We start from the raw sequence: 13,625 nt of genomic DNA on the forward strand, positions 1-13,625 counted from the left end.
CGAAAAAGGCTGCAGAAAACATAAATAGAGGGCAGTTTTCCAAAAACAACCGCTCCGATGTGTTTGGCCGGAGCGCTTTGTCTTAGCGTCGCTATGCTGGTCTGAAATACCTACGGAGAGCTCGGCAAAGCCTGTTGAGACAGTGACAGGCCCTGGTCCCACTGCCTCGTGCTGTCACATCGATTTTATTACAGTGAAATCCTCGGTGCTCTTGCTGGACAATGCATGAATGTTTAAATTGCTCAGAGTGTCCATTGGCATTATCATCAAGTGGCACATCTAAAGCCGGGGAAGGCAGAGCACTCACACAGTGCGGGCCCTCATTCACGTTGTAATTCATTGACATTCCTCTTCAGTGCACCTCTGCTTCGGCTTGTATAATACAGGTCTGGGCGCTTTGGTGCCTTCGCGTATAATGTGGGAATAAAGATAGAAACGGAACGCTGCCCATCGAACCGGCGGCGGCTCCTTTCTCCAGGGCAACTCCAGCCTCATCCGAATCGATCAGGCCCGTTTGACCTACAACGCTTCGCTTTTGCGTCGTAATCTGTTAAAGAGGCGCCATGTGAGACGGACTGCAGCGGGGGCACACACACACACACACACACACACACACACACACACACACACACACACACACAGCCAGCGCAGCTCAGGCCCAGGAAGTGAACAGAAGAAGCCGGTGGCCAGGCCGACTTACGTGACCTCCGCCTGTTTTTTGGCCAACATTCTGTCTCACGCTGCCACGGCGACAGACCTCGACCCCAGTTTCAACACACAGACGGGCGCCGCTCTGTAGTTATGTACACTTTTATTTACAACTGAAAAACTCAGCAATGAAGTCAACTTATGCACGTCTCTGTATCTGTTTGGTATAATGCATAAATTGTGTGTGTAGTACTGATTGCCATATACTGTATACATTAATGGCTTGCTCCATCAACATGACAACATTGATAACATAATTCTAAATGGTAGCACATCGCTTAGGTTTTTACCATGTATAAACATCTTTTCTGTTACACTGTACATGAATTAACAGTCCAGAAGGCAAATATTTAAATACCAATATTTACATTCATGCATCAATCATTTCTCTCGTATACGTACATGATGGGATATATTGTTAGCTAATAACCTGTGCATTTTTAGATGCAAGCATGTGTTTATTTCCTTTTTTTTCTCTCCAAATTTCCACTGTTTAGCCAATATCTAGACTCAGCTGGCAGCCATGGAGTAGTACAACCCACTCTCTCTGAGTACCCTCATCTGCATGCACACTTAGACACGCACGCACACCCTCACTCACTCACTCACACACACATGCATGAGTGCACACACAGAATTAAAGTTAAAAAAAAAAGAAAAACAGGGGGGAAAAAAGCAGAGCAAGGCTGAGTGATGCTCCAGTTCAGCTCAGTTGGTGTGTGTGTGTGTGTGTGTGTGTGTGTGTGTGTGTGTGTGTGTGTGTGTGCAGCAGGGATGTGCTGGATGCCTGTGACAGCACTTAGTCACACACGGCCCAGCGGAGGCCATCCTCTGTGCAACCTGATCTCTGGCTATTGGCTGAATCTCCCGTCTCTCACCAGTCACCAAGGTCAGCGCTGGGCTCGCGTCCCCTGATTCTACAGCGATGGGCTCTTGCCTCTTCTTGACAGATAAAAAAAAAAAGTAGATTGTCAAACCCATGAAAAATAAACCCCCAAACAAACCCCAAAACAAAACATGGCTGACGGCATCGGACTCACCCCCGAGGGTCAGATCATGTGACTGCTGCCAACAGGTTCTGAATGATGTCACAGAAGTGATGTCACACACACACACACACACACACACACACACACACACACACACACACACACACACACTCGTATCACTTATAAAGACAGTCCCGATGCCAAAACTCTTTCCAGAACAGTGTCTGAGCAGGTTGACATGAAGCCTTGGAGCGTCACACGTGGTTTATGAATAATTCACCTCAAAGAAAACACAGCCATCAGGAAATGAAAGGAATCGGTGCGGGTGTACAAGATCTGCAAAGATGTTCGTAAATTACAGCCTTATATTTAAAATTTCAAGTAGAAAAATAAATTCAGGGGTACATAAATAAACCAGGGGTGGGGCGGAGTCGGTGAGAGACTAAGGAGCGTTGCGTCAAGTCAAAGTTTCTGTGGTCAAATCATCCGCGCTGATCTCCTTCCTGCCCTGTTTCAAAGTGGACTTCTTGAAATTGCATAGTCAGATGAATCCACAGAGCGACGTCGTGCCTCTCGCAAAGCATCTGTCTCAAAAAAGAACCCCAAACGATGAACCATGAGTGGCGTGTCGGACTGGAATATATAAAAAAGAAAGCATTGCATTCGCTGTAAAAACTGCATGCACGGTATTTATTGTAGTCGGTGTCCTGCGCGGCCGCCCATGGGGGGGGGGGGGGGCGATATTGTCTGTTGTTCCCTTGCAGATGTCAACAGTATGTGGAGGCCTGGATCTGCAGCAGACTGGCAGACGGTCCCTCTCCAGTCAGCGGCCAACCAGCCTGTCAGCAACGCTCGCTGTTACCGAGGACACAATGTTCAGTCTGCCGCGCCGCCTGTGACGCCCTGCTGCTTTTCCTTCCGTCTCTCGCGGCGTGCCCCGAGACGGACGCCGTCTTCAGTCAACATGCCAAAGCAAAGCGAGCGGGTTTACCTGTGTGAGAACCTTGAGCGAGCCCAGCTGCATTCTGGGTGCAAAGGGGATTGGTGTAGCAGGTGGTGAGTATGCGTGTGTGTGTGTGTATGTGTGTGTGTGTGGGGGGGGGGGTTTGCAGGGGTGGGGTTGGGGGGGACGTCACCTCCTCTGGGGAGCAGTCTATACCACAGTGTTGTTGGTGCCCATGGCTTTCTTGTTCCGGATGCTCATGGCGTATTCCCTGCGACTCGTCCCGTTCTCCTCCTTCCGCAGTGGTTTCCTGCGAAGGGACATTTCCACAGAGTGAAGACAGCCGCCACCAAGACTGTTAACCTTTAGGATGATTTGATTGGACAGGCCGAGCTAGGTGGGCTCAGCAATCCTTCCTAATAAGCGCGCCGCTCAAAGGTCATTTTTGCCAGCAGACAGTAAAAGATAGGTCGCAACACGGAGGCGATAAGACAATTACCATCCCGGGCTGGAAGATGCGATCTTCTGAGTAATGAATATGTGTATGGCTGTCAAAAGAACTTGGGGACGACATCAATACGCAACCTGCCGTGCTTTCCCCCCACCCTGGTGGCAGTGCACTGCAAACTAAAGCTGAGCCGCACGATTCCCTGGCCGCTCCTGGCCTGCGAAGACCATTATCATTCAATACAGCCCCTTTCATGCGCTCCTTGGTGCCTTGCTTGTTATTATATTTGTCCAGTGTACTGTGGCTTCTGCAGCGACCCCCCTCAGCTGCTGTCCCCTGCTCGGGTTTATGTAAGAGCAGAGACAGATCTGAATACAGTGAGTACAGTCATTGTCCCGCCCCACACTGTACAGTGCCCTTACTGCCATGGAGGCCCCTTGAGCCACATCTCTTCTCCCCCCCTATTGAAGCCTCGGCCGGACGGTCGGAAAGACGGTCGTTCCAGAACTCGGAAGAACCAGTTAATGTCAAGATCCGACCGCTGGTTACACCTTTCATGGGCTGCTTTTGGATGAGATTAGGGTCCTGGTTTTCCTTTTAAGATGAATAATAATCTGTACACAGTAAGTCTCACTTAACATGTGATGCACTTTAGCCACGCCCACTTTTGGAGTTGTGTCGTGTCGACTTTTTCCAATTTCAGAATATTGTGTTTATTTGCATCCATGTGTATGTTATTGTCCTCAAATGCTGTTTACACAACGTGTTTGTGTCATCCTGAGATGTGCAGATGCAGCCACCTCCACACACACGCATACACACACTTTAGCTAATGGCTAATGTAGCATGAGTGTAAGATTATTGTTAGCGGGAGACAGAAAACACCATTTTCCTCTAGCGTGCTACACGATCGATTTCCAGGTTGGTTCTCTTTCTGCCCATGAACTAAACCCTGATCTGAATGGAAATAGGCTGCAGCTTGATAGAAAAATCCATTGCAGTTTGTACAACCGGCAGCATGAACACAGACGTCCGCTGTCTCCGGGACGCTCCGTTTGGACGTTTCCCTGCACAGATTGCCTTCGTCTCCCCTCGCTGTCAGCTCAATTTGTCAGCTGTCTGTTCCGTGGTCGCTCCCGTTCCGATGTAATTCCGCCGCACCTGCCAAACTACCTGCGGCTCCCTGTCTCTCCCTTTTCTCAGCTGCCATTTCAGGCCTGTCACCCGCCACAAATCCTGCTTCACACCCAGTTGCTCATTTGAAAAATAAACTCTTTACCCACCAATTGAACCCTCTTTGATGGCTAATCAATATCTTTTCTATGTCTCTTAATGCCTTTTAATCTTTAAACAGCCACAGCTGTCTGTTATTTCCTTTTATTCCCCAACAGGAGCTCTTCAACTTCCTTTCTTTTAGAAGTTCCAGCGAGTCTCCTGAGAACTCTGCTACCTTCTGTTTTTGTGTCCCTAAACTGTCGAGCAGCCTCCCTCTGGAACCGCAAACTACTGGAAGTCTTAAGAGGAAATTAAAGCCGCCTCTTCCAATCTGGGCATGTCGTTTTTTGAAATGTGATCAAACAGTTTTTCCTCCCGTCACGTCGCTGTCGTCGCCTCATCTGTTGAACAAACGAGGCGGCGTCCTCTAAAAACACAGAAGGCTTAAATTAGAGAAAAGTTTCCTTATCTGTTGTCGGAGTTGCTGTGAGCGAAGATTTCCTGTGGGATCCTTCCAGGTGGGGTGTGGGGGGGGTGGGGGGGTAGCTGTGGCTCGGGACCACCAGGGAGGCCTGCTGTCCGGCTCCTACTGGGAACTGTGGAACACCTGGAAAGCGCTGGCGTTTGGAAACAACAACGCCGGGCTGGGAGGAAAATGACCGGCCGATTTGCAGCAGCCTGAGAAAATGGGACGCGGCGGGTTGTCTCAGCCACGATGTTCCCGGCTGCCGCCATCTTTTCGCCGCCGTGGTCAATAATCGTCGGGCCCGACGAGACCGACCTCTATCTGGGTCTTTCAATAATAGATGCGCCGCCGTTGACACGCGGCAGGTGGCAACACAACACTTCGCAGGTCGGATGAATATTTCATAGCAAAGCTGTGCAATCACAGCACACGCGCCCGTTTGAAGTTTGGGGAATGGATCGGCGGAAAAATTGGGACACGTGTTAAGCTGTTTACGCTTACTCCGGCCATCTGGAACTCATAGTAATGTTCCATGGTTCAGAGGGGGGGAGCGAGCGTTCCAGAACAGGCAGTTTGATGTAGACGACGGCGATGGTGCAACAGTGAACAGGATTTGTGTCCCCTCTCCTTGGGTAATCGGGAGGTGGCGGGCGGCGCGGGCCTACCGGTGATGTATGATCCGAGCCTCCCTGCGGTGGGCGATTGGGGAGAACGCAGCGAGCTTCATCACTCCCTCGGTCTGAGTTGTGTTTGTGTTGGACGGCCGACAGCCCGGACTGCAGCACCGTGTCTTTTGCCTCGGATGGCACGGCAACACGGAGGCGCAGCGTGTGTCTGAATCCTCCTCTTTATGCTTGCACGCACCAGCCTCCCTGGTGCCGCCGATGCTGAAGAGAAATTGTATGGGAGCGTTTTAGCCCCCCCCACCCCATTCTGCCCCTTTGCTTCTGACGGATGAGTGGCAGACAAAGATAATGCAAAAAAAAAGAAAGAAGAAGGCGAAGAAGCAGAAAACCAGCAAAAGGCCAGGAGAAGTGGGACTGAACTGGGCAGAACCAGCTCCTCTGTTGTCTGCGGAGCTCAGGCCTCGGCTCTCAGCCAGCTGATTTTCTTTGGGAAAGCCCGGAGCAGAGAGTGGCTGGAAGGGCTATATATAACTGGCTGTGTTTTTCTCACTGACAAACCCTCTCTCACATTCATATTGACTTAGACGCTCAATTACTGCCTTTGCTTGCCTTGGCAGACACTGCTTTTCCTGTCCTTCTCTTTTTTTTTTGTTCTTCCCAGTGAGCTGTTTGCTCTCGGTTCCTCCCGAGAACAATAGCTGATTAGAGCATCCATGACAAACCATAAAGGAATCACATTTTCCCCGGACCGCTCTCCTATTGGTCGGCGGCTTCTGAATGTCTAATGAAGCCAGCCTGGCTGGGAATCGTCGCGTTTTTGTTTGGTTTTGTTTATTTTCCTCCCCGTCTCACTGAAAGCGAAGGGCAGGTTGGCATGGAACAAAGTCTGCAGTCTAGAGCCCACAAAGCTTCAGGACACGACCCGCTCGCATGTATAAAAGATGCTGCCTGCGACTGAATGACTGCGCAAATTAATTCATAAATAATGACCTGGGTTTGGGGCTAGAGCCCGTATTGCAAAAACACTTTTCTACCACTGCTGCATTAAAAAAGGTGCCCCTTGGCTATACAGGGGGCTGGAGAAGTGCCATAATGAATTCCTGAGCCAACCACCTATTACTTCTGCTGCCTGACTTTGACTGTTTGTTGTTTAAAGAAAGAAGGCTGCTGAGAAACGCTATAAGTACAATTTGGATGTGATGCAGCTCCCCGGCTGCATGAAGCTAAAATCAATTTAATACACACAAAAACAGAGCGGACACATATTCCGCGACGGACGGCCATGTGGAGGGAATGCCGTATTTTCCCTCCAAATGTATGGAAATGCCAAAATGATGTATGTGAAGATGTTGTGTGTTTACGGATGGGTGCACGCGAGTATCTACCGTGCAGCTCTCTCCCTCTTTCTCTCTCTCTCTCTCGTGCATGCGCTGTGTTGTGTGTGTGTGTGTGTGTTTGTTAACATTAACGTGGATGTCAGAGTGCATGTGTGACACCGTGCTGCATGAATGTCACACAGAGAATTGGGTCTGGGTTGTGCTGCAGGCTAAAGTCTCATGCAGCCTTTTCTCTAATAAGCCAATCGGAGGGAAAAGGGGGGCGGGGGGGGGGGGGGAGCACCCAGTTGGCGCTGCAGCGGCAGCGTCGCGGGATTCCTCCGCTCGAGTCTTGGCTTCACTTTTATGAGCCCGGCTGCTCTTCTGGGCCACTTTGGACACTTATGAAAATGGGAAATCGAGGCACTGTTGCAGAGCCAGGCCACCGCGCACATGCTAGCTAATTAATTTAGCATAGGGAATGTTTCTGGGTGACTCAGTGTCGTGCTTCTTCCTCGCTGACATTTACAGCCCACTCCATTATTCAACCTCTGACCTTACTGCACACCCAGCATGGCGACGACAGGGTCAATGCAGCCACCTGAGTCACTCGGAGACCAAGACAGGAGGGACAATTAACAGTCCCGCAGGTCGCATTACAGGATGTGGTCTGACTGCGAAGGCGCCAAATTTACTGTTATTAACTCATCGCCGACATTAAGATTCACACGTAAGGCAGAAAACCTCCCACCTCTTGATGGCCTTGTAGCAAATGATGATGGCTGAGAGGAGGAAGACGACTGAGGCGCAGCCCACCGTTCCAAGTACTAGAAAGTCCATCCACCAGGGCTGCACCAAAGGCACCATGGGCTCTGCCACTTGGAGGACAGGAGGAGAAGAAGAAGAGGGAGGAGGAGAAACATGGCAGAATGAATAATAAAAGCAAAAATCTTGTTCCCTACACTACTTTGTGTATTACACAACACAGTAACGGAGCAGCACGGGGCTGATTCCAGCTCTGCGAGCTCTGCGTACGTGGTGTTCTTGTCTGTTTTGAAGGTCTTGGGTCCGACATCCCAAGATATCCATCCTGACAACATGAATCATTTAAGGTCCCGTCAGCCGTCCTTACACCGGCAATCCTGTCTATACCAATTAGCGTTGCCGGGCCCACGTTCTCTTTCCACATTAGATCCATGGAGCGGGGCGGCTCACCAGGAACGTTGAATAACATGATGCGCATCGGCAACCTCGCGTCCGCAAAGCAAAACTTTTCTCCTCCTTGTCTGCAAAGCTCCCTCCGTGCAGCCACTTTAGCCGCGTGCATATCTGTTTATCTGCTGTCTGACGGGTTCCAGTTTTGGAACTCTGGAGGGAACGATAGCGTAACTCCCTCCTAGCTCGTGTGCAGCTATATTTGTTATGAATGAGAGGCAACACCAACTCCACAGTGGCGCCGGTCACTGTTTTCTAGCCCGGCAACATTTGCAGGATAGCAAATCACAGCCCCGGCTCTCCAGCACGCCGTGTCGTAAGTCACCGTAAATTTAAAAGCTCTTCTCAGCCAAACTTCCTTTTTAATCCTGCGCTTCGTCAACGAGCTGTAGGATTTAATTCAGTCGGCGGTAAGGATCTACTGTGTTGTGATAAAGCGCACTCCTTTGAGGGGCCATTTTTAGCTCACCCTTCCCATCGCCAATTTTTTTTTTACTCTTTTTTTTCCCCGCACTTTTAGAAGATAGATAAGGTCTCGTGTCCCAGTTTTTGGTGTAGCTATGCATATTCACTGCATCATTATGGGACGTGGTGTGAAGCCAAATTTAAGGACAAACCATTTTGGAATTTGTGCCACGGACGAGATAATTGCTAAGATAATGTTGCACTTGTATAGATCAAATTTGGATATCACGGGTGGGGGTGGGGGGTATTCTTCAGGACGTCCCCACGTCGACACACTCGGACATTCAATCTCCTAACTTATCTTACAGTCAGATGTTCCTGGCAGCATTCATGCGGGGACAAACCCTCACCGGGGGGGGGGGGGGGGGCTGCAACTCAGTTCACACAGTTCTAAACTGGAAAAAAAGCCCATTTCTGGATCTGATTGATTAAAGCGTTGCTGTTGCGTTTCTGTGGAGAGGTTAATGATGTAGCGTTCCTCCGTCTGCTCCTGATGTAAAGGGCAGAGCGTGAGGGATTCGAAAGCGTCACAGTAATGCCTCAGAACGGCTGCATCATCAGCAGCGCCTGTCCCATATCTCAGTGTAGCACTCATTAGGCCGCGTGCAACCACCTACAAATCATAGCCAGTTTTAGCGAGCGGGCAGGCTGGTGAGTGATGCCCGCCTGTTTACCATCGGGGTGCGCGCGGAAGAGGAAACAGGCCGCACAAGAGGCGCTTTATCGGCACAACTTAACACACACACGCACGCACGCACTTAGCGCCGAGGGCTCCACTTCAAAACGAAGCTGGAACTACTGGGGTGGTTCATTAGCCCCTGTTCTTTAACAAATTAAAGCTAATTTAATTAACTCGTCTGTGTTTTAATCAGGGGTCCTCCGGGGGAAACCCGACCACTGAAGCACCGAGCTTGGCAGCCTAGCAGGCATGGATATCACAGGCAGCTGGGTACTCCCCAAGGTCAGACCCAGCATAAATTAGTCTTGTGTTCAGCTGTCAACATCCTGCTGGCTCCATCACACACGCTGAGTCTCACATGCGAGCCGGCGCTCATGCACGGGCCCTCGCAGGGCCATCTTGGGTGGGGGGGGGTGAAGGTACATTTTTCTTTGCAGCTCATAAGAAAATTCGTCAGACTAAGGCTGTTCTGCGCGCTAGCTAGCGTCGAGGTATCAGGACGAGGGGTGGATGTGGGGACAGGGCGAGACGGGCACACTCGGGGTGAGACAGGTGCATCGCCAGGCTGGGCCACTTACCTGTGGCGCTCAGAAGCCTTGGGGGAGGCGGTGGAGGCGGCGGAGGAGGAAGGGGAGGGTACCTTCGACAGTGGCACGCCAGCTGGCACTGTTCGCTAACTTTCTCCGCCACGGCCCGTGAGCATGACCTCTGGAGTTCTCCCTTATGGTGAGGGAGAGAGAGGGGGAGAGAGACAGGGAAATGACTGAGGCTGCATCCTTCAGTGCATTACTCAGTGCACCATCAGCACGGGGCTGTGCAGCACGCACGGAGACGCTTCCAGCACTCAGCAGCCTCTTAGATGGCAACACAGAGGAATATCCTTTCAGCTTTCTTTTCATATCACGGCTCCGGTTTTGTTGTCACCAGGGCCGCTGTGTGTGCGTGTGTGTGTGTGTGTGTAGTACATGGAGAATAGTATCACATCGATGGCTGCTGCCCGTTCCCCTGTAAGAAACCACCCACCAACAGAGTGGGCAGCAGGCTGCCCCGAGGAGCGTGTGTATGTGTCTGTGTATCTGTGTGTGTGTGTGTGGGTGGGTGGACTTGGAAACTCAAGCAGATCTCATTACACATGAACCCTGGCAACACTGTGTGCGCTTGTGTGCGTGTGTGTGAACAACAGCTCACCACTATCTGTAGGCAGCAGCGCGGGGCAGAGGTTAGAATACTCATCACTAGCATATGCCTGCTGCAGGGATCCTGGTGGGATCACTGAATAATAACATGAAACACAGCTACTCTCTGTTCTCACTACTAGAGAGCAGTGTGTGTGTGTGCGTGTGCGTGTGCGTGCAGGGCTTCATGGGCGCCTATCCGTCCCAAACACAGGTGTTACCCTGGACCCCCGTGTAAACACACATGAAATATTAAGTGCAGCTGCTGCAACATCTCACATAAGCAGCCTGCAAAACGCGCTCGGCTCTGCTGCTCTTATCTGGGCTCCATCACTAACAGTGCAAGCCTGCAAGTCCTCATGCGTGAACTGACAAGCGGCGCGCCTGACGCGCGGTGCTTACCTGACACGAGAGCAAAAACAACGAGAGAAGGCAGTGACCGACGAAAAGGGGCCAGAAACTTAAAGTGAATGGAAGCAGATCTTGGAGCAACATTCCTCCTGCGCTGTTCTCGCAGACACTAGGCAGCGTTTCCAACCAATGAATGCAGTACACATAGACTTGAGCAGTTTGGGGAATTACCATCCAACCTGTCCGGCTCCGCGGCGGGATCTGTGACAAGCGTCTCCAGAAATAGTTTATGCCACAATCATTTTCCTCTTGAATTCCCGTTGTCGATCGCATAGGACAGGCGGTGTCGGTGGGATGAGGAGCCAATCTCGACAATTCACATCTCGACAAGTTTATTTTGGTCTGAAAGGGACTCAAATCGCGTCGCTACTCCGTGCAATGCGAAGGCGGTGGACGGCCCGTACCTCACATCCCTCCTCGGCTGCAAGCATGAGTGCAAACGGGCCACTCAAGCCATCGAAGTTGAGCGCAAAAGCGAGCGGGGAGAAGCTCCTCGGAGGTGTCGTGCGGCAGGATTCCTCACGGCACCATCACGCATCCCCTTCAACTTATCTAGTCTGAATGCTGCCGGGGCGAGTCCGCGGGGTAGAAGCGAGGGTTCAACGGATGCATCCCCCCCTGGGCCAGAACACGGCGGTCCGGTTCGCGCAGGAGCATCACCGTGCGGCGTTCACGTCGGCTGCGGTCCTGACAGCGTGTGCTCCAACAAATTCACCCTCCGCTCCCTTAAAGGTCCCAGCCCTCCCTCCCTCCCTCCCTCCTCCTGCCTCCTACCGCCCCCCCCCCCCCCCTTCCACACACACACGCACGCACGCACACACGCAAAAATGCGAAGGGGATGTGGTTGCACGGGCGTCGGTGCATGCCAGCAATGATTTTTCTTGCTGTTGTTTTTATTTGTTTATTTATTTTAATATATGTACATACGTTCTTAAAGTACTCTAGTCAGAAAGTAAACCCACGATACGAGGAGGCGAGTCCGTTTGGATGACGCGTGGACCGAATTGAAGTCAACTGGAGAGAGAGAGAGAGGAAGGGAGAGAGAGGAAGACGGACATGGAGAGAGAGGGGAGAGAGAGAGATATGGAAGGGGCGAGCGCAAGACGCTTGCAGACTGGAAACATTCTCATAACCATGTTTGGTGTGTGTGTGTGTGTGTGTGTGTGTGCGTGTGTGTGTGTGTGGTGTGTGTGTGTGTGTGTGTGTGTGTGTGTGTGTGTGTGCGTGTGTCTGGCATGATGTTCAAAACTGAGCTGAAATGTGATTATGTCGCTTATGTGCACGAAGGAAGGTGGCTAAAAATAGCTCCCCTCATGTCATTTCTTCCCTTTTTTTATTTTATTTTATTTTTTATGGCGACACCTTTGACACCAGAGGTGACGCCGTGGGCCCAAAGGGCAGAGAGCGCGCGAGAGAATCGGCGGGCAGCTTTTCCAAACAACAGGGTTGCGTAATGTTGTTGGTGGCCTCTGCTAAGGAGCACAGTTATGAAATTACCCCACAGCCCGCAGCGACGCGCTGCTCGGGATCCAACGTGACAGTCACAGTTGATCGGAATTTTGCTAAAGCAGTTACCTGGCAGTGGGAAGGAACCTCCTCCACACATGCACAAGAGGCATGACGGAGTCCTACTTTGTCTATTTTAAATGATTATTCCTCCTTTAATCAGCTTGCTTTAAAGCTCCTCTCCTCCGTGTGGGCTACTGGCTTGATTGCTTCTGCTACATTCAAGTGCAAAGTGTCCTGCAGCATCATTATTATCTTTAACGTTCTACAGTCTGTTGTCTGTCATTAAAAAATGGATTTTAGTTTCCCCCTTTTCAGAACCAACACGGCAACATCCATATAAACTGTTCTGCACGAACCTCGTAGTTCACAAAGTGGCAGAAAATGGCATTCCAAACGTCACCACTGGCAATTTTGGATGAAGATCTGAATTTTGTGCAGCAGCCTTTTGTCGAGGCTCAGCGTTGATCACATCCCTCTCCCATCAGGACCAGAAAGCTCTTCAGAGGCGGTGTAATGGAGGGAGCTCATCCACAAGAGCTGTGGATGATTTGTAGTGTGTGTGTGTGTGTGGTGTGTGTGTGTGTGGGGGGGGGGGGGGGGGGGGGGTACAGCTGCCGTTAAACAGAATTTGCATGTGCAATGCAGAGATTTCAGAAGAGTTTCTGAAGTGCACAACAAGCCCGGCTTGGCATATAATGTGCCTAGCAGATCCATCCTCTCCGAGTCTGCCCAGTATTGATTATCTGACAAGAGAAAAGCACTACATCCTCCTGGTTCCTTCCTGCTGCCTCGATCAGCCACAACATAGATCACATCCCCTTTAAAGCCCGATAAGCAAACCTCTTAATAAGATTACTGTGGTCTTTTGCTGTTATTATTCATGCCAAGCTACTTAATCAGCACAACCGCAGAGAAAAAGTGCTCCAACATATCACATCAGACAATGCGGCATTTAAGAACAGAGCGTCGTTCGGGGAATATTTATGTTTCAAAAACATTAACTACACTGTATTTATTCCTGTTTCTACTTAATTGCGTAGTCCTGTGCGTGTCACAGCGGAGGTAGAGTGCCATCTAGTGGACAGTCTGGAAACAGGTGAGACGGCGGCGCTCCGTTTTCAGACAGTTTGACCTGAGGCGCCACTAAATACGACATTAAAATAGAATAAAACGTTTTTGAATAAAACGCATTGTGCTATAATTTACTGTGGTCGTTTCAGCTGCATAGTGTCACTCTTATCAGCTCATGGGGGAGCGAAATAAAAGCACAAAAACACTGACATCTGTTTTGGGGTCAGATTTTCCAATATAATATTTTCCATACTCCTTCTAGGATCCAGAATTTCGAATGTTTTTTCTGAGGTGAATTCTGTTATAATTATTTCCAAATATTTGGCCGGATTATGACAAATTTCTTATTAGAAACGATGAGAATAAGGGGAATTTATTGCCAATGCAGT

At 50.4% G+C, this 13,625-nt stretch overlaps 1 protein-coding gene across 2 annotated transcripts; it reads right to left on the reverse strand.

Annotated features, from left to right (window-relative positions):
* Positions 1-794: 794 nt before the first annotated feature.
* Positions 795-11,392, reverse strand: prima1 (proline rich membrane anchor 1). 2 transcript variants are annotated; one of them, XM_057059256.1, is made up of 4 exons: positions 11,061-11,392; positions 9,649-9,790; positions 7,463-7,589; positions 795-5,656 (listed from the first exon to the last, which is right to left on the reverse strand). In XM_057059256.1, the coding sequence occupies exons 1-4, from the start codon at positions 11,085-11,087 to the stop codon at positions 5,431-5,433; spliced, it is 522 nt and encodes a 173-aa protein (XP_056915236.1). In that variant the 5' UTR covers positions 11,088-11,392; the 3' UTR covers positions 795-5,430. The 2 variants fall into 2 exon arrangements, with proteins under 2 accessions (XP_056915236.1, XP_056915235.1); XM_057059255.1 differs by having other exon boundaries at positions 795-2,950; positions 10,648-11,392.
* Positions 11,393-13,625: the final 2,233 nt, after the last annotated feature.

The sequence above is a fragment of the Takifugu flavidus genome, chromosome 16 (assembly GCF_003711565.1).
Source record: "Takifugu flavidus isolate HTHZ2018 chromosome 16, ASM371156v2, whole genome shotgun sequence".
In the NCBI taxonomy this organism is placed as follows: domain Eukaryota; kingdom Metazoa; phylum Chordata; class Actinopteri; order Tetraodontiformes; family Tetraodontidae; genus Takifugu; species Takifugu flavidus.

What these genes read in the sequence shown, in the direction of transcription:
- prima1 (XM_057059255.1), bottom strand. Translation starts at nt 10,929, where the DNA reads ATGCGATCGACAACGGGAATTCAAGAGGAAAATGATTGTGGCATAAAC. An exon ending in TGTTTTTGCTCTCGTGTCAG is followed by an intron (nt 9,791 to 10,647) that starts GTAAGCACCGCG and finishes CCTCACCATAAG; the next exon opens with GGAGAACTCCAGAGGTCATG. An exon ending in AAGGCTTCTGAGCGCCACAG is followed by an intron (nt 7,590 to 9,648) that starts GTAAGTGGCCCA and finishes CTGTCCTCCAAG; the next exon opens with TGGCAGAGCCCATGGTGCCT.